The sequence below is a fragment of the Vanrija albida genome (assembly GCF_041260175.1).
Source record: "Vanrija albida strain AlHP1 chromosome Unknown contig_7, whole genome shotgun sequence".
NCBI classification, from domain to species: Eukaryota; Fungi; Basidiomycota; class Tremellomycetes; order Trichosporonales; family Trichosporonaceae; genus Vanrija; species Vanrija albida.
Window position 1 is genome coordinate 1,926,212 of NW_027191426.1, and position 16,817 is coordinate 1,943,028.

Sequence of the window (16,817 nt, forward strand, 5' to 3'; positions counted from 1 at the left end):
TGACACCAAGTAGGGGTATGCTGAGAAGCGTAGACAGGTGCTCCCTTGCTGTGCATCGAAGCGGGGCGGCTCACATCATTCGCTTCACCGCCACACCCGGGGCGCCGTTTGCTATCAAGCCTGTCGAGAAGCAAGCGAGAGCAGTGCTTACCGCCCTCATGACGCCCAAACCATTCACCTCAGCACTGGCATCCCGACGACGAGGCGCACGACTTGCACCGCGCCATGCGTCGCCCTCTTGGCAGATATATTTTTATCCACGATCGGCCCGAGGCAATGCCACGACCTGTGGCACCGCCCATCAGCCGCCCGGCACAGCGTTCAGCTTGCCGACGCTGCCCTCATCGGTTTGTGGTCGTGGCTTTGAGCATCCGACATGATTACAGTGCGAGTTTACGGTGTTGTACAGTACACTGTCAAAACGCGCGACACAGAGGCGGGGCGGCCGCGGCGGTGTGGCACTGGAATGGGGCGAGATGGGGGGTGTTCGAAACGACCGAGCCGACCAGATACGTCCCCTCAATGATACTGAAGCACGAGGCATGGGTTTACTGCAGCCCATCAACCCGACTCACTTCACGAATCCAAACCACCACCTGTCTCAGTAAACCAACCCCAGACACAACCAATCAACCAACTCACAACAATGCTCGCCGCCCTCGCCGCCGTCCTCGCTCTCATGGCCTGCACCACCGCCACCCCGCACACCCACCCGGCGCGCGCCCTCGCGCCCCGCGACGACTAATTCCAGGTCAACTACTACTCGGACGGCGCGTGCCAGAACTACATCGGTGCGCTTGCGTCGGGGCCGGGCTGACCCACAGGCGACTTTGCGGGCTACCTCTCCGGCCCGACCAACTACGACGGCGACTTTGGCGGCCAGTACGCGGGCTCGTTCATCGTCGTCAACGTCGGCAAGTGGGCCCAGCTCCTCGACATCGACGGCAAGAACGTGTTCGACATCTCTCTCTGCCCGAGCGACCATACCCGTGAGTGCTGCTGGTTGCGGCCTAGCTGACGCGGTAGCGCAGGCCAACCAGCCGTCGACGTGCTTCCCCCTCGGCATGAACGTCGGCAAGCAGAGCATGTACTTTGGCGTCTGCGAGTTATTTTGCGCCGAGTGCTTCTCGCCGGCCTAAGCTTCGTGGCCACACCCACCTCCGCCTCGGCGCTTTTCACTGTCTACAGTTCAGTTCGTATCTAGTTGAGTAGTCGACGAAGTCTTCTCAGAGCCAGACGCGCATGCAATGATGCTGGACAAAGGCGGCCACTCTTCAGAGTGTGGAGTGAGAATGGGATGTGACGCATTTCGACACTATCCGATCGCAGCGGCACGGGCGGGGGCAACCCACTCTGGTTTAGACTGGAGGCGGGCCCCAACCCCCACTCAAATCGGATGACGCTGGTGTCTTACTGCAGCCAGGCCACCTTGCATCGCATAACAGACTCATGCATGCACAGCTTCCAAACACGTTCACCACCCAACTTTCGATGCTCTGGCCGTCTACGCATCCTGGTCTTCAAGCTGGGCCCTCGGCGCCAGGGGGCGCCGGGCGAGCTTGGTCCAGGACAGGGGAGGGGGGAGGGGCTGGCCTGGCTTGGTTTTCAGCCCCACAATGTGCCTATCCTCCCAAGATCTAGCCTTGGAGCATTCGCCAAAGTCGAGCAGCTGCACAACCGTCTCTTCACCGAGGTCGTTGCACATTTTCACGGCTTGGGAAAGGGCATAATAGAACCCGCGTCGAGCATACCGGCGCGCGCTGTCATCCATCACGAGGACGGTGAACTTTTTATAGAAGGCGAACGCGGCGAGGGTGATCCAAAGGGAGCCGGAGATGTCATGGCGATGACTGCAGGGAGCAACTGGTGCACCAAGGGTTTGTAAGTCGCCAGGCTTGTGGACAACGATCACAAGTTCGTCGTCCTCCGGGGCGATACCATCCACGAAGACAGAAGACAGGCGGCAGGGTTGGCTCCGAGGGAGTTCCCTGCGGGATGGGTGTCGCGAAGAAGGCAGCAAACCCAGAGTCGCTTCTGCCGCCCCAATTCAAACAGTACGGGTCGTTCGGCTTGGGGTTGATGTAGGTGCGGACGATGGTTGATTCCGGGAGGTTCGTGCGCACAGCCGTGATGACGTTCTCGCTGTCTTCGGATTCATCGCCCACGATGTCGACGAAGACTGCGGTATCGGTGATCTTGGCGAGCGTCTTCTCCTGGGTGGCGGGTGCATTGAGCGGGAAGTCGAGACCTGGAATGGGCTGGTGGTAGTAAGGGTCGACGATTCTCACGGCGGCGAGCTCCCCAGATGAGTCCGCCTGGAGGTGGATGACGACATGGCGGTACATGATCAACAGGATGCGCTTGTTGATCGCCTGAGAGGTACGGCGGAGTGAAGGAAGCGCATCCCAGTCCATGAAATTGATGATATTGTCAAAGATCTCATCAACGCGGCGGTTGTTGATGAGGGCGGCCATGTTGTAGGGCGCACTGGGGTGAGGCTGGGGAGGGCAAAGTTGCGTTGACGAGGAGGGGGAAAGACACCCTGATGGCGACGATTCATACCTTTCGTATGTATGGACAGAACAGAAAAAAACAATTGATGGGAGCGGGATGCGAACAAGCCCACATGGGAGTGTGGCGGAAAACAACAAACAACAAACTTTGTTGCACCACAATACTGTATGTAGTCACCCAAAACTGCAGCCTGGTGCTTGTGTTGAATGACTTTCGGCGCCACAGACAAGAAACTGATCAGTGCCTCGTCAAACGCTTGTGAACACACACAATGTCTTCATCTCTGCAGCCTAAGGCACAGTGCAGTTACACAACAGTGTCGTGCATGGGGGGCCTTGGATAACATCTCCTCCAAAGATATCGGTGCCGAAGCCGTGCTACTCTCCCTGAACTTGCTCCACTGTGGTCGTCAGAGCCAGGGGGCGCCTAGCCAGCTTGGTCCACGAGACGGGAGCTGGGAGTGGACATCCAGGCCTGGTTCCGAGCGCGAAGGTCTCGTTGGGTGCCAAACACCTGGCCTTGGAGTAGTCCTTGAATAGCAGGAGCTGGACATCGATGTTCCGGTCCATAGTGTTGAAATCGGAGTGGACCCACATATCCACGTTCAGTTCAATCGTGGAGAAAAGTCCGTCTTGAATACGGGAAACCGCGCTGTCATCCATCACCAGAACGGTGAACTTGTCCCACCGCTTCATGTTGGCGACAAAGAACCAAAAGTTTAAAGGGAGGTCATGTTCGTTGTCGCAAGGAACAACGGGTTTGCCCAGGGTGTGCCAATCGTCGACGTTGTGTACCATAATCAGGAGCTCTCCCGGAACTGGAGCGATTCCGTTGATGACCACTGTCGACATGTGAAATCGAGGAGTCTGCGTTTGATTCTGCGTTGGAGTCTGAGTCTGCGTTGGAGTCTGCGTTGGAGTCTGGGTGTTTCCAGGACTGATAGGGGTGGCATAGAGAGCGGTTGTCGATGTAGGGTCCTTGGGAAAAGCGACACACCAGAACGCCCCAGGGTCCGGGTTGAGGTGGGTGCGCACGATCGTCGAGCTGGTGAGGTGGGCGCGCAGGCCGTCGACCACAATCGAAGAGTTCTTGCACTGGTCCCCTATCACGTCGACGAACAGTGCATGCTCAGCAACGCGGGAGAGCGTCCTGTGCTGGGCGGCTTCATCGTCCAGGGGGAACTCGAGCCCGGGTATTCGGCGGTGGAAGTAGGGGTCCACGATCGTGACGCCAGCGACATCCCAGCTTTTGCCCGACTTCAGAAGGAAGACGACGTGTCGCAAGAGGATGCTCTGGATACGGGAGTCCGTGGCCTTTGAGGTGGGACAGAGCGAGGGGAGCGCATTCCAGTCCATGAAGTCGACGATGCTGTCGAAGATGTCGGGGTAGCTCCCGTGGTCGATTGTGCCGGGCATTATGGAAGGGGCGTGGAGAGCGTTGTTGGTGGAAGGGGGTGTTAAGTGTGGTTGGTGGAAGGGAATTGGAGTTTGGGAAGTGAGAGAAACAGTGCGCTCGGGCTTGATTTGTGTGTGCCGAGAGCGGAAGAGTGATGGCGGTGCGAACAAACAATCACGCGGTGCCGGCGCGCACCGGCATGACGGCGCGGACACGAACCGCGAGCAGCGCCAAAGTGGCATTGTGTGCATCATCACAAGCCAACTCTCCCCCGTCATCGAGGTTTGATTCTTGCGGGCATGCCACAAACTGGCATCATTGTCTTCCAGCCATGAGCAGCCGAGCCGGCATCCGCCTCCTCGACCAATTGTGCCACGCTACTGTAGCATCCCGCCGCTCACATATGCCACGCATGAACACACGCTCACCCACAGACCCACAGACGTCCATCATCACAATGGGCTACACCAGTCCTTGCTGCTCCTTCACCCATGGAACAGACGCCACGCCAACGATCGGTGGGCAACTGACATCACTCAGGCACCACGTCGTCGAGCCTCTGATCTTCCGACCACGACCGCACATTCATTCATACTACTTGACTTCGGAAACAAACAATCAGGCGTTGACTCGAGGGGAGGGCTAAACGCTGTACCCAGACCCGTTCGCGACGGATTCGTATTTCGCCTTGGACACAGCTCCACCCCCAGAAGTGCCAACCTCCCCGACGTAAACGCCGCCAGGCTGGCTCGCAAAGTCGACTAGAGTTTTATCAGTATGGCGATAGCGATTTCACTAACCATAGCCGGGTTTGGCCCTGATGCGGTCGATAATGGCCTGGTTGGCGGCGCGGGCATCTGCTAGCTCCTTCGCAGCCAGACTCGCCCTCTCCAGCCGCTGCTCGCGTTGCGGGGCGTCCCACGTGTAGAGGGTGTCCTCCCTCTCTACCTCAGTCGGCGCGCGATACTCGCCAGTGACCTGGTCCTTGACCTTCCACTCCGCTGAGATAGACATTAGCCTTGTACCGTGTAGCGAGCGGGTACATACGGCCACCGAACCGGTCGATCTCAAGTCGCCAGAGCGGGATGAAGCAGAGTGCCTCCTGGACACCTTGGCGGGCGTATTCGAGGAGTCCAAGAGGAGCGGTGGCCATGACTCGTCCACTTCCGTATTCCCTCACGATTTCGTACGCATCTGTCGGGGAGGAGCTTAAGCTTCGGTGGACCGTCAAGAGAAACGGGTTCTCCTCAGGCTTCACGCCCTCGACATCCCAGTCAGGAAGGATGCGTTTGACCCGGGCCGCAATATCGGTCTTTCGATAGTAAACGCACTCGAAACCTTGAGGAACCGCCTGGTAGGCGTTTGGATCCTTTTGGACCTCCTCGTAGTCGACGGGAATGGACATGTTACTTGTGTGGTTTGTCTGCTGTTGGGCGAGAAGATTGAAAGGTTGAAGGGGATTGGGAGAAAGGACAAGCAGCGCTCTTCCTTAAGTATATCAGTGGGCGGGGGAGAAGGCCTCCATGAGCGCGAGTGAAGAGACCACCGGCACAGGTCGACGGCCCATGAGCCACCAGGACAAATGGAACTGTACCTGGGTAACCCGCGGCATGTGTGCTATCACTTGTCTTCTTGTGCTGTGTCCGCGTCATATCAGCGGCTTGGCTTTAGAGTTCAAGCTACCCATGGGTCATGGGCACCCTATTCGCCCTACAATGCGGCACGGGCATCCAGCTGACCCATTCGGTGATGGCGTAGGCACTGGATAAGGGGCTCGTCATGTCAGCACCCCGCATTTCGACGTAGATATTCTCCGTCTATTGCGAGGCACCTTTTGGTGCCCTTATCCTCTCCACACGGCCGACACTGCCAAGCGCTTGATCGTTGCACATGTGACGGTCTTTGAGGGGCACACGGCCAACGACAACGTGCAGAACACCAGCAGGCCAGTAGGTTAGCAAGTAGGGGGAGACAGGAGCACTGCATCTTAGCGTCTGTCACGCATCTTAAAGTTTGGTCTAGATCTTAGATGAGGGTTCGTCAACTCCATTCCGCGTCGGCTTGGTGACTGGTACCGTTAGTGTGGGTACAACGGAGAATGAACTGCCAATGGTGGAACATTCGGCGGGTCGGAAACAATCCACGTAGCCTGCACCATGCCTTGCCGGCCGTATGAGATCCCGCATACCGGTAGCGTACCTTGGAACCGTCTTGACCCTCGTCCCATGGGTATGTCTCCCATGGCCTGGCCTGGTCACCTCGGAAGTCACCGCCGTATGTGACGATGTCGAAGCTGACTCGGTACCCACGTCGCATGCCCTCTCGCAATGCGTTACAATCGGATGCTCCGACTTGCCTTGATAGTGTGTACATCAATCTACTCCACGCCACGTACATCAACCTCCGACTAGCTGTCCTTGTCCCACGCCTCGAGGGGCCACTTGTCGGGCGCTGGTCCGTCCCTCTTGTTCACGGCATCAAACTGGGGCTGAAGGGCCGCGGGCACTTCCTGCTCGTGGTTCTCAATGTAGATGCGGATGAGGTGGCGCGCGTTCTTCTCCGAGTCGCGCGACGACGTGCGCGCGTGGAACACGGTGTGGTTGTTGAAGTACTCGAGGTCGCCCTTCTGCAGCTCAATGTCGAGACTGTACTTCTCAGCCGTGAAGTGCACGGCGTCGAGGGCGAGGTGCTTGTCCTCGGAGAGCGGGGGCACGTTCGACTTGGCCTCGTAGAAGCCGAAGAAGGGGCGGCGCGAGTACGCGAAGAAGATCTCCTTGCCGTCGTCGGTGAGGTAGAGGAGCGCCTTCTCGTCGGGCTTGTCACCCTTCGCGCCGTAGTGCGACACCCAGTCGGGCTTGGCCAGGGTGCGGAGGATGTCGCGGCGCGAGTTGGCGAGGTCGTTGTACGTCGCCGCGGCCGACGAGAGCTGTGACAGGCCACCCTCCTCCGCGACGCCGAGGGTGATGAGGCCGACGATGGAGGCCGCGCCGTCGTTGTGGAACACCTGGTTGCCGCTGGTCTGCCCCTTGACCACTGTCTGTCAGCGGTGGGTGTATCACCAACTCACCAATCGCTGGGCGGTCGTCGGCCGCCAGGTGGGTAATGTCGCGGAGGTGGGTGATGTTGTTGTCGCTTACGCCCTGGCGCTGGCGGGTCTCGCTGCCGAGGTACGCGGAGATGCCGGCGAAGATGACGATCTGCTTGTTGCGCTCCCACTCGTCGACGGGGAGGCCGCGGAGGACGCGCAGCCCGACGCCGTGGTTAATCTCATGCGTCACGTTCTGCAGCTCGGCGTAGAGCTTGGACTCGGCCGGGATGGGGAAGGTGGCGCGAGCAATCTCATTGTTGTGCACGTTGAGCGCGGCGAAGTGGTCGTACGCCTTGTTGAGGAGCGCTACGTCCTCGGCAGTGAAGGTGTACAGCCACTTCTCGGCTGCGGGTGTCAGTTACCGGCCGGGGATGCCCAACGCACGCTGATTGATGAGCTGCTTGCCGTCCCAGAGCGTCTTGGGGCTGACGTGCTCCGGGAAGCCGGCGGGCAGCGGGTCGTCGGCCGGGCGGGTGTACGCGAGCTGGTTGCTCGACCACCACGACTCGGACGGCTCGTACGACGTCTCGAAGATCTTCTTCTGGGACAGTCAGCGCTGCCTCACAGCGGGTAGTGCCCACCGCCTTCTCTTCGTCAGTGTAGTTGCCCTTGACGACGGGGGCACCCAGCGAGAGGGCTTCGACCTTGAGGACCTCGACTGGGCTTGGGCTCTGGACTGCGACGGGGGCCATTGTGGATGCGGGGTTGATGCGCATCCAGCTGAGTGCGGTCCGAATCTTTATAAGCACTCACTCCATCACGCCAGTAGTCAGCACATTGAGCCTTGGCATGGTTGGGTATAGACTGGCGGGCAGGTGATAGTGGCAAGCTGGCTGTATGGCACCAGATGGCATAGCTATCACGTCAGAAATGTCGCGACTTGCAACGCGCCATGGAACGGGCGCGTCACCGTTCGCCGCGCCCACAGCCCCGTAGGGCTTATTACGCGCTCGAGTAGAGCGGCCGGCTGCCCGATGGCCGCCGTGCTGCATGCACGAGCTCTGTCTGTGCCAAATGGCGGCGAGTGTTGGCGTGGCAAGTCGTGCAGAGACATAATCGCCATCGGACATGGCCGACACGCGAGATGGCGTCACTGCCGTCGGCCTTTATAAATGATGGATACTGACCGGCGACCAACGCCGCCGCCGCCACTCATCACCGCTGCAGACGAGACTCGGAGCGAGTCGGCGCGGGACGGAGGCTCAAGCCCCTATCGCGGCGTCGCTGATGGCGAGCCGGTGCATGGGCCGAGTAATCACAGCATCGCTCGTTCATCACATACATAGCAGCAGGAGAAGGAATCTGTGAGCCTCTTGTTCCATCGTTCTCGGAGTCAGCGTCAATGGCGTCAGATCGACGCCAGAGGATTCGGACATCGCCGTGGACCCCGGGGGCCGCCTCGTCTCGAGGCTGGCCACAGCACATCGAGGCGAAATGGCGCCCCAGCTGTGGCGGACGAAAATCTGGGGCTTTGCGATTGACGCCGCGGTCCTTTCGAACACGGCGATTGCCGGCAACACAAGGGCCAAGGACCACTGTCGCGCGCATTGCGGCAAGACGGAGGGTCCCGCCAACCCGTCGCGCGCTCGCTGTGCGTGGAAGGACGAGCAACACGCCGAAAGCAGTCGCGCGGCGCGTCGAGCTGCGATCGTCGTGGGGATGGGGCTGACGTCATCCGAGTCGAGACCGGATCGCGACCTGCAGCAGTCAGCGTCGTCGTCGTCTCTCTCGACAACTCTCTCTCCCCAAACCACGCAGCCGAACCCCAAATACATAGCCCACACGACGCTGATCATGCTCTCACAGCCACCATGTCGCCGCCGACCCAAGCCGCGCCCTTCGCGGCCGTCTTCCACAACTTCCAAGAGCTCTCGCTCGCGCTGCTGCGGTACGACACGGCCGACTTCGGCCCGCTCAACGGGCGCTGGGCGCTGCACAGCGGCTCCGAGGTGCTCGCCGTCGCGGATAGCCGGTACAGCGCCGAGCTGGACCGCGTCGGGCTGGGCCAGGGGCCGCACGAGGGCATCCTCCGCGAGACGAAGCAATACGCCAACCCCCACGGGTTTACGCCGCTCGGGCCGTGCGACCCCCGCTGTAGGGTGGAACACGAGCACCACGCCGGCAGCGACGTGCTCTGCGCAGTTTATTCGGGGTGCCAGGGCTGCTGCCACCGCGAGGTGCTGGAGCGCCGCTCGCTCGAGCTCGAGAGGCGTAGCAGCGACGAGCACGAGCGGGAAGAGCGCGACCAGCACGGCAACCCGCGCGACGTGTCCCGCCCATGGCTGTTGTAGGTGTTCGCCGCACGCCCCCCACACCCGCTCGAGCGGCGTCAATAGCGATGGACGACACCCGGCCGTTCCCATCGCAACCGGGCCGACGACGCCGTCCAACCACAGCCCTGTCAGGCCCCAGTCCGTCATCACGGGGGTCTCTGTAATCCAAGCATGCATCTATGTGTCTATGTCCATGCCGTGCCCCACTACACCCGGTTCGCGCCCCGTGCAGGCCCTCGCGGCAGCGACACCGGGAGGAGCATGCAGAAGGCGATGAGCGCGACGAACGCATCGACCGCAAAGACCAAGGTCGGGCGGCCGAGCTCGGAGAGGTAAGCGAAGACGAAGCCGAAGACGCTGATTGTGGAGACCTGACCTGGGGGGGTGAGCGGGTACTGCGAGCCGCAGCTGCCACGCCGACTTACCGATCTTCTCTACGAGCGCGATGCCGGCCAGCGCGTCGGGCCGGTCCTCGGCATCGACGATATCCATCATGACGCCCTTTGCGGCCGGCGCCGTGCCGCTCGAGAACGGGAGCACGGCGGCGGCGATGTACAGGTGCCACCACTTGTTGGAGAAGCTGACTGCCGACGTGAGGATGGACGCGACGAGGATGCTGCGGCGGAGGAAGGCGAGGTCGAACGCGGACCCGTGGGCCGCGTCGGTGGGCTGCTGCGGCTCGTCGAGGAGCGGCGCGCCAGCCGCGTCGGGGAGCTCGGCCTGGTCCGGGTCCGTGGGGTCGACCGGGTCGGTAAGCGTGCGCGTCGAGGACGCGGACGAGGGCGGGGGCGAGGGGGCCGCCGGCGAGGCGTACCACCTCCTCCCTGCCGCTATGATGCGGGGGAAGGCGAGCGACAGGAAGCCGGCCTGAACCAGCTGCGTGCAGCTCATCATGAGACCGGAGGTGTCGGGCGTGAAGCCGAACGCGTTGGTCCCGACGAGCTGGAGCGCCATGTTGACGTAGCCAGTCGCGAGGACGCTGGTGAACGTGCCGGCGCCGAGGAAGAAGACGTTTGTGTCGATCCTGCTCCGGCCGTCGGGGGTCGCGACGCGGCGCGGGATGAAGACCTTGAGCGGGGAGAAGAGGCCGCGCTTCTTCTTCGCCTTGGAGCTCTGCCCGTTCTTGCCCTTGAACTCGGTCTTGGGGTCGATGTACGGCAGGGAGACGGCTGCGAAGAAGGTGCAGAAGACGAGGCACACGAATGCGACGTTGAATGGCGCGAGCGGGCCGAGCAGCCGCTCAATCGTCCCGCCTACCGTGTACCCCACGGCGCTGCCGAGCATGTGCACGCCCTGGATGACGCCAAAGTTGGCGGTGCGCGCCTCGTCGCTCGAGAGGAGCGACACGAACCCGTTCGCGCAGAGCTGGTAGCCGCCGCCCGAGCCCATGCTGTTGAAGATCTGCGAGACGGTGACGATGCGGATGCCGGCCGCGCCGCCGACGACCTGCCCCCACGTCTGGCACAGGTTGCGCGCGGCGCCCCAGAAGGTCTGCTGCGCGAGCGCGTTCTTGATGCCGTAGCGCTCGATGACCCACGTCGACTTGAAGAGGTTGATGATGGCTGGGATGTTAGACGGGCCGGTACGGCAACTCACTCCCAGTCACCATGACCGTGCCCATGGCCGTGATGCTCTTGGCCGTGCTCGCCTCGATGGCCTTGACGGCGCACCGGTCGCCGACGCCGTCCCACACGTGGGTTTTGTAGTACTCGTCGCATGTCATTGTGCGGAACGAGTAGATGAGCGACGTCTGCGTAAAGCTCAGCGTGAGCGCGACCATGAAGGACATGATGTAGACGCGGTGGAGCGGGGGCAGGAGGCGCGCCGGCGCGTACCACGGTGGGCGGGCGCGGGCGGGGGCGTTGTCGCCGTTGCCGAGCAGCGGCGTGCTCTCGGTCGCCGTGGGCGTCGGCGGCGGCTTCGGCGTCGCCATCTGCGGTCAGCGGGGCCAGGCGCCGCAACCTACTGTCGTTGCCTGCAGTCAGTGCAGAGTGGACGTTAGTGAGGTGAGTGGACTGTAGTGTGCTAGCTGTCCATGCATCACCCTCGTTTGTGGTCGCCGCGCCGTCGGCTCAGTCGTCTAGAAAACTGCGGGCCGCGCGGCTTGTTGTTTGTTGGCTGACGTGACGCGCGCTGCGCACGAGCAAAAATTCATTCCTCGCGAGTGATTTCGGCGTCGCGTCGTCCACTCATCGCGCGGCGCGCTGCTCGTTCGGCGACGGAGCGACGGCGAACGGCGCCTGGCTGACCACGCGAGCGAGCTCCGACAGCGCGGGGTGCTGGAGCTCGGCTAGCTGACTGACTCTGACTCAGGCTGACCCGCTCTCCCCTGCCAAAGCTGCCCCCCTCCCCCACCCTGGACCGGCCCACGCCACTTCGGCCGACCGCGTCCTCGTGGGGCTTGGCAGAAAAACACACCGTCTAATCTGATAACGCAGCGCTGGAGCCCTCCTCCCCATTCCCACCAACCCATCGCATGCGTGCATAGCCCACAGCGGCCTCGGCCAGTCCTCCTCCCCATCCTCCAACCATGCTCCCCGCAATACTCCTCCTCCTCGCCGCCCCGCTCGCCGCCGCCGCCGGCGTACCGCACTCCGTCTTCCTGCGGGTCCGGCCCGGGCTCTGCGGCGAGGCCTGCCAGGCCGCGCTCGGCGCCGTGCGCTTCGCCGACGCGCCGGCCACGCCCAACATCTTCACGGCGCACGCGCGCTCCAAGCTGTGGATGGGGAGCGCGGTGCACTGCCTCGACGTGTTCTGCGAGGACGCTTCGTCCGTCTCTGATGGGTACGATGCCATCGCGGCCGCGCTCGAGCGCTTCGGCGGCGTGGATGTCGGCGCGGCCGACGCCTGGCGCAACGACACGATGCGCGACGAGGCGCTCATCGTCGACACGCTCCGCTCTGACCCGAGCGTGGTGTACGACGTCGGCGTCAGGCCAGCGCTGCATGCCTACAATGTCGCATATGACACTCTGGTGCGTAGTGCGGAGAGAGCCCGCTAACTTGCAGTATACGTGGGACGTGAACCAGGCTTTCGTGAGTGCTTACCCTGTCGGCCACCGGCTCACACCCCCAGCATCATGGCTTCGGCGAGCTGCTCTACGTCTTCTTTGGCCTCCTCCTCCTCTGGGGCCTGCTCTCGCGCGTGCGCTGGCGCGCCAAGGCGGCACACGACCCCGAGGGCGAGTCCAAGCCGCTCCTGCCCGGCCGACGCGCGGCTCTTGGCGCGCGATTCGTGACGTGGTACCGGCGCCACATTGACACGCCCGCGCTCTTCGGGTACACGCACGTCGCTGCCGCCGGCAGGGGGTGGCTGAGCATCCCGACGCGTGTTGAGGCCGCCGTCGTCGCGCTCTACGTCGCCGTCAACGTCGTCTTCACGTTCGTCGGCTACACCATCACGCGCGAGAGCATCTTCTGGCCCGGCAGGCCCGACATCGAGCTCACGCGCTACGTCGCCGACCGCACAGGCATCATGTGCTTCTGGAACCTGCCGCTGCTCTGGGCTCTGGCGGGGAGGAACAACCTCGTGCTGTGGCTCACCACCTGGTCGTACTGTAAGCCATCTCCCAACCCCCAAGCCCCCGCTCACGCCCAGCCTCGCTCAACCTCTTCCACCGCTGGGTCGCGCGCGTCGCCACGCTCCAGGCCGTCATCCACAGCGTCGCGTACCTCGTCCTCGGGCTGCAGCGCGGGCAGACGCTGCGCGCCCTCTGGTCACAGCAGTACTGGATGATGGGCGTGCTCGCCACTGGTGCCATGGTCATCCTCCTCCCGCTCAGCGTGCGGCCGCTCCGCGAACGCGCGTACGAGCTCTTCCTCCAGCTGCACATCTGGCTCGCGGCCGCCACCCTCGTGACCCTCTTCTACCACGTCAAGGTCATGCTCGGCGCGTACGACGCCTGGCTGTGGGCGTGCATCGGGGTGTGGGTCGCTGACCGGGCGCTGCGCTACCTCCGCGTCGGGGTGCTCGCGTACTCCGCACCAGGCGGCAACAACACGCTCGCGCTGTCCACGGGGGAGGAACACGGCCTGCTCCGCCTCAGCGTCGAGGTGGCGGCCTGCAAGCCGGCGCCGGGGGCCTACTACTTTCTGTATACGCCGCGCAGCCTCACGCCGTGGGAGAACCACCCGATGACGCTGGCCTCGGCCGAGCCGTCAGCCAACGGGACGACGCTGCACTTCCTCATCGCGCCACAGGCGGGCGCGACAAAGCGCATCGCCGACGAGGTGGCCGCGGCAGGGGGCAAGGCGCACATGCGCGTGCTCGTCGAAGGCCCATACGGCGAGTATCACGACGTCGCGGCGTTCGACCGCGTCCTGCTTCTGGCAGGGGGCTCGGGCGTGACCGCCATCCTGCCGTACGCCGCTGAGCTGGGCGAGCGGGCCGACATCGCGTGGATCGTGCCGAACGCGGCGTACGCGCGCGACGTGTGCGCGCGGGAATTGGCCGACGCGCCCAGCGCGCACGTGTACGTTACGCGCGAGGCGGGCGTCGGCGCCGCCGACGTGTGGGGCGTCGAGGAGAGAGGGGAGAGCAGCGAGGACGACGAGCTCAGCCAGGCAGGCGAGGACGAGCGCGCGTCGCTCCTACGCAAGATGCCTGCGCGGTCACGGCACGCCGCGTCGAGCGGACGCCCGGCCATGCACGAGCTGCTTGGCGCTGCTGTGGCCCAGCTCGAAGGCGGCGAGCGGCTCGCTGTCCTCGCTTGCGGGCCGCCCGTGATGATGGACGACTTGCGCCTCGCCGTCAGCGAGACGTACGGCCACGGCGTCGACCAGCTGAGCGGCGACCGCCTGGTCTACTTTGAGGACGCATTCGGGTGGTAGTTGGGTTAGAGTGGTAGATATCTTGTATCATTAATATTACAACAATGCTACGGTGGTAGTGCTGCTACTGGTAGTACTCGCTGCGGGGTCAGCGCCGCCTGGGGGAGTAGTACTCACGAATTTGCCCATCGCATGAGAGGGTTCGGATCAACAATCAGGTTTCCGGGGCCGCGCTGCGGCGGCAGGCCCCACTCCTCGAGCCCACCCATGTCCAGGTTGGTGTCGGGGAACAGCACGCTCGTGTCCATCCAGTCCATGTTGGACGGCGGCGTGAAGATCGCCGGGCCGCTGGCGCGCGACGACGAGTCGACCGTGACGCTCGGCGACGCCGTGTCGACGCGGCTGAGGGGCGCAGACGACGCACTCACGACGCCGAGATTCAGCATCGTCGCGTAGATGTCCTTGCCGAGGAGGTTGGTCACCGTCTCCTCATTGCATGGCGGGGTAGGCAGCCCCGCGACGCCGTTGCCCGCGATCATGGCGACCGGCGACGCGCTCGGCGTGTCGGTCAGCATGGGGTTCTTCTTGAGCTGGTCGGTCGTCGGCCACGACGCGTTGCCCGCCGCGACTTGCAAGCTGCGGTTGTAGAGGGCCGTGATGATGGCGACCTCCTTCTGCGATGACGGCGTCTGCAGCGCCGTGTTGTCGAGCGGGTGGCGCTCGAGGAAGCACCGCAGGATCATGCGGAACTCGTCGGCGTCGGCCGCGTTCGGCTGCGTCACGGCCGCAATGCCAGCGACCACTGCAGAGTTCTACCATCAGCGAGCTTCCTCCCGGCGGCACTTACAAACTCGACAAACTGCGCCGCGAAGAACTGCTTGTGCGTGCTCGGGTCGCGCTTGAGGAAGGCCTTGCGCAGCCTAAAGTCCATCTTGGCCGACTCGAAGCAGGCCTTGCGCGAGAGCACAAACTTGTCGTTCTCCGCCTTGCGCAGCAGCCAGGGCCGGTGCAGCAGGATGCGCGCGAACGCAATCTCTGTCCCGAGCGCGTGCCGCTGTATTGGCAGGTACGGACGAAGCATGTCGTGGCTCGTGTCGGCGTCCTCCAGCCTGAAGGCCGGCGGGAGAGCTTCGATGAAGCGCTCGATCCTTGCGTCCAGCGCCTCGACCTCGTCGAACGTCGGCACCTCATTGAGCTTCTGGTGCAAGTTGCAGATGAGCCCGTCGATCTGGGCAAGCCGGCGCTGGAGGATGATGAAGGTCGTCGACGTCGGCTCGTCGAGCGGCCGGTCGAGGATCTTCTGGCTCGGGAGAATCGTCTCGAGGTCGACGTTCTTGGGCTCGGTCGCATCGCAGACCCAGCACGGCTCGGGGATGGCCGATGGCCGGCCAAGGATGAGCGAGTAGTGTCGGTCCGCGTGCATAAAGTAGCTCCAAATCCGGCGGCGGTACTCTGCCTCGAATGGGCCCAGCCCCATCTTCTCGCCGTCGCGGTGGAGTCCGACCGCCATAGCGGTGCGCACGCTCGCGCCGAGCAGCGACCAGCCCTCGACCAGCGGTCGATCGTGCCCGAGCAACGGGTACATGCCCGCGAGTAGGCCAGCGAGCGCGAGCTCGACGCTCTCCGGCTGGATCGACGCGGTGAACAGGTTGGCGCGGCGCGCTGCGGCGTCAGCTGAGTTACCCTTTCCCCACTCACAGCACCAGTACAGCCGCAGGCTCTCTGCCCGCCGGTGCTTGTCGCTCCCCGCGACCGACTCGGGCGCAAGGAGCACGCCGATCGCCAGCACGATGAACACCAGCGGCAAATGCCGCAGACTCTCCAGGTCGTCGCTCGCCGTCGCCTGCTTGTCGTACAGGTCGTCCATGGGGTACCAGAACTTGTTCTCGAGGATGGGGTAGCGGAGGGGGTTGATGTACTTGAAGTAGTGGACGACGATGCGCGACGCGTACCCCTGGTCCGGCAGCTCGCCGATGAGCGCGGTAAACGTCTCGGGCGAGACCCCAGAGGCGGCGCACACCTCCTTCAGGCGGCCGGGCACGGGTGGGCGCGCGTGCTTGTGCTTGTGCTTCGAGTGCGCGCGCTCCTCGCTCAAGCCGGAGAGGAGGGCGAGGCCCGGCGCCGGCGGCGGCGCGGACACGCTCGACGCGAGGATCAGCTCCTCGAGCCGTGCCATGCGCCGGCGCATCTCGTCGCGGAAGCCCGCCTCGGTGTCTGGCGAGGCCGCGCGGGGCGGCGCGAGGTCGAGCGCAGCGGGAGCGGGGGCTGCTGGCGCCTCGCGCGCCTGCACGTGCAGCTTCTCCGGCGTCCGGCGCGGGGCAGGCTCGGGGCTGCTCGACCACCTCGGAATGTAGAGCGTGCACTGGTCGGCGATCTGGCGTCAGCCTGGCCCAGCGGGCTCACTCACCCCGCGCGCGACGCAGTGGTTGCACGGAATCTCCTTGTTGCACCGTTGTTTGCGCTTCCGTCAGCCCTGCTTGCCCACGCAGACCCACCCTCGTGCACTGCTCGCACGTGAGCGCGGCGACGCGGCGCCGGCGCTTCTTCTTGGGCTCGTCCGAGCCCGATGCGGTGGGCGGCATTGCTTTTGTTTGTTGTTGAGCGGAGAGTCGCCGAAGTGGAGTAGGGCAAGAGCGATGTGGTGGTCGACAAGTTGCTGGGCTGCGCAATAACACCAGAGCCCGGCGTGCGTGCGCTATATCCCGCGCTGCAGAGCCGTGGTCGAGTCAACAATGGGCCGACGGTGACGAGCACGAGATGGGATGTTGGAAAGCAAGA

The 16,817-nt window shown here is 63.5% G+C and overlaps 8 protein-coding genes across 8 annotated transcripts; 3 read left to right on the forward strand and 5 right to left on the reverse strand.

The window, feature by feature from the left end:
* Positions 1-522: 522 nt before the first annotated feature.
* Positions 523-1,139, forward strand: Q8F55_009228 (uncharacterized protein; the record flags this gene model as incomplete). Its single annotated transcript, XM_069357596.1, has 3 exons — positions 523-604; positions 825-989; positions 1,027-1,139. 3 exons carry the CDS (start codon positions 523-525, stop codon positions 1,137-1,139), a joined length of 360 nt encoding a protein of 119 aa, XP_069205533.1.
* Positions 1,140-1,504: 365 nt separating this feature from the next.
* Positions 1,505-3,929, reverse strand: Q8F55_009229 (uncharacterized protein; the record flags this gene model as incomplete). Its single annotated transcript, XM_069357597.1, has 3 exons — positions 1,505-1,850; positions 2,059-2,487; positions 3,511-3,929. The coding sequence occupies 3 exons, from the start codon at positions 3,927-3,929 to the stop codon at positions 1,505-1,507; spliced, it is 1,194 nt and encodes a 397-aa protein (XP_069205534.1).
* Positions 3,930-4,551: 622 nt separating this feature from the next.
* On the reverse strand, positions 4,552-5,314 carry Q8F55_009230 (uncharacterized protein; the record flags this gene model as incomplete). Its single annotated transcript, XM_069357598.1, has 3 exons — positions 4,552-4,670; positions 4,710-4,910; positions 4,957-5,314. The coding sequence occupies 3 exons, from the start codon at positions 5,312-5,314 to the stop codon at positions 4,552-4,554; spliced, it is 678 nt and encodes a 225-aa protein (XP_069205535.1).
* Positions 5,315-6,316: 1,002 nt separating this feature from the next.
* Positions 6,317-7,689, reverse strand: Q8F55_009231 (uncharacterized protein; the record flags this gene model as incomplete). The annotated part of the gene is made up of 4 exons (XM_069357599.1): positions 6,317-6,942; positions 6,977-7,342; positions 7,382-7,538; positions 7,579-7,689. The coding sequence occupies 4 exons, from the start codon at positions 7,687-7,689 to the stop codon at positions 6,317-6,319; spliced, it is 1,260 nt and encodes a 419-aa protein (XP_069205536.1).
* Positions 7,690-8,808: 1,119 nt separating this feature from the next.
* Q8F55_009232 (uncharacterized protein) lies at positions 8,809-9,288 on the forward strand (the record flags this gene model as incomplete). The annotated part of the gene is made up of 1 exon (XM_069357600.1): positions 8,809-9,288. The coding sequence occupies one exon, from the start codon at positions 8,809-8,811 to the stop codon at positions 9,286-9,288; it is 480 nt and encodes a 159-aa protein (XP_069205537.1).
* A 188-nt stretch (positions 9,289-9,476) lies between these two features.
* On the reverse strand, positions 9,477-11,203 carry Q8F55_009233 (uncharacterized protein; the record flags this gene model as incomplete). The annotated part of the gene is made up of 3 exons (XM_069357601.1): positions 9,477-9,646; positions 9,696-10,832; positions 10,867-11,203. The coding sequence occupies 3 exons, from the start codon at positions 11,201-11,203 to the stop codon at positions 9,477-9,479; spliced, it is 1,644 nt and encodes a 547-aa protein (XP_069205538.1).
* A 597-nt stretch (positions 11,204-11,800) lies between these two features.
* Positions 11,801-14,099, forward strand: Q8F55_009234 (uncharacterized protein; the record flags this gene model as incomplete). Its single annotated transcript, XM_069357602.1, has 4 exons — positions 11,801-12,244; positions 12,279-12,305; positions 12,346-12,826; positions 12,868-14,099. The coding sequence occupies 4 exons, from the start codon at positions 11,801-11,803 to the stop codon at positions 14,097-14,099; spliced, it is 2,184 nt and encodes a 727-aa protein (XP_069205539.1).
* Positions 14,100-14,163: 64 nt separating this feature from the next.
* On the reverse strand, positions 14,164-16,621 carry Q8F55_009235 (uncharacterized protein; the record flags this gene model as incomplete). The annotated part of the gene is made up of 5 exons (XM_069357603.1): positions 14,164-14,179; positions 14,217-14,851; positions 14,887-15,701; positions 15,738-16,413; positions 16,535-16,621. The coding sequence occupies 5 exons, from the start codon at positions 16,619-16,621 to the stop codon at positions 14,164-14,166; spliced, it is 2,229 nt and encodes a 742-aa protein (XP_069205540.1).
* Between the last annotated feature and the right edge of the window lie 196 nt (positions 16,622-16,817).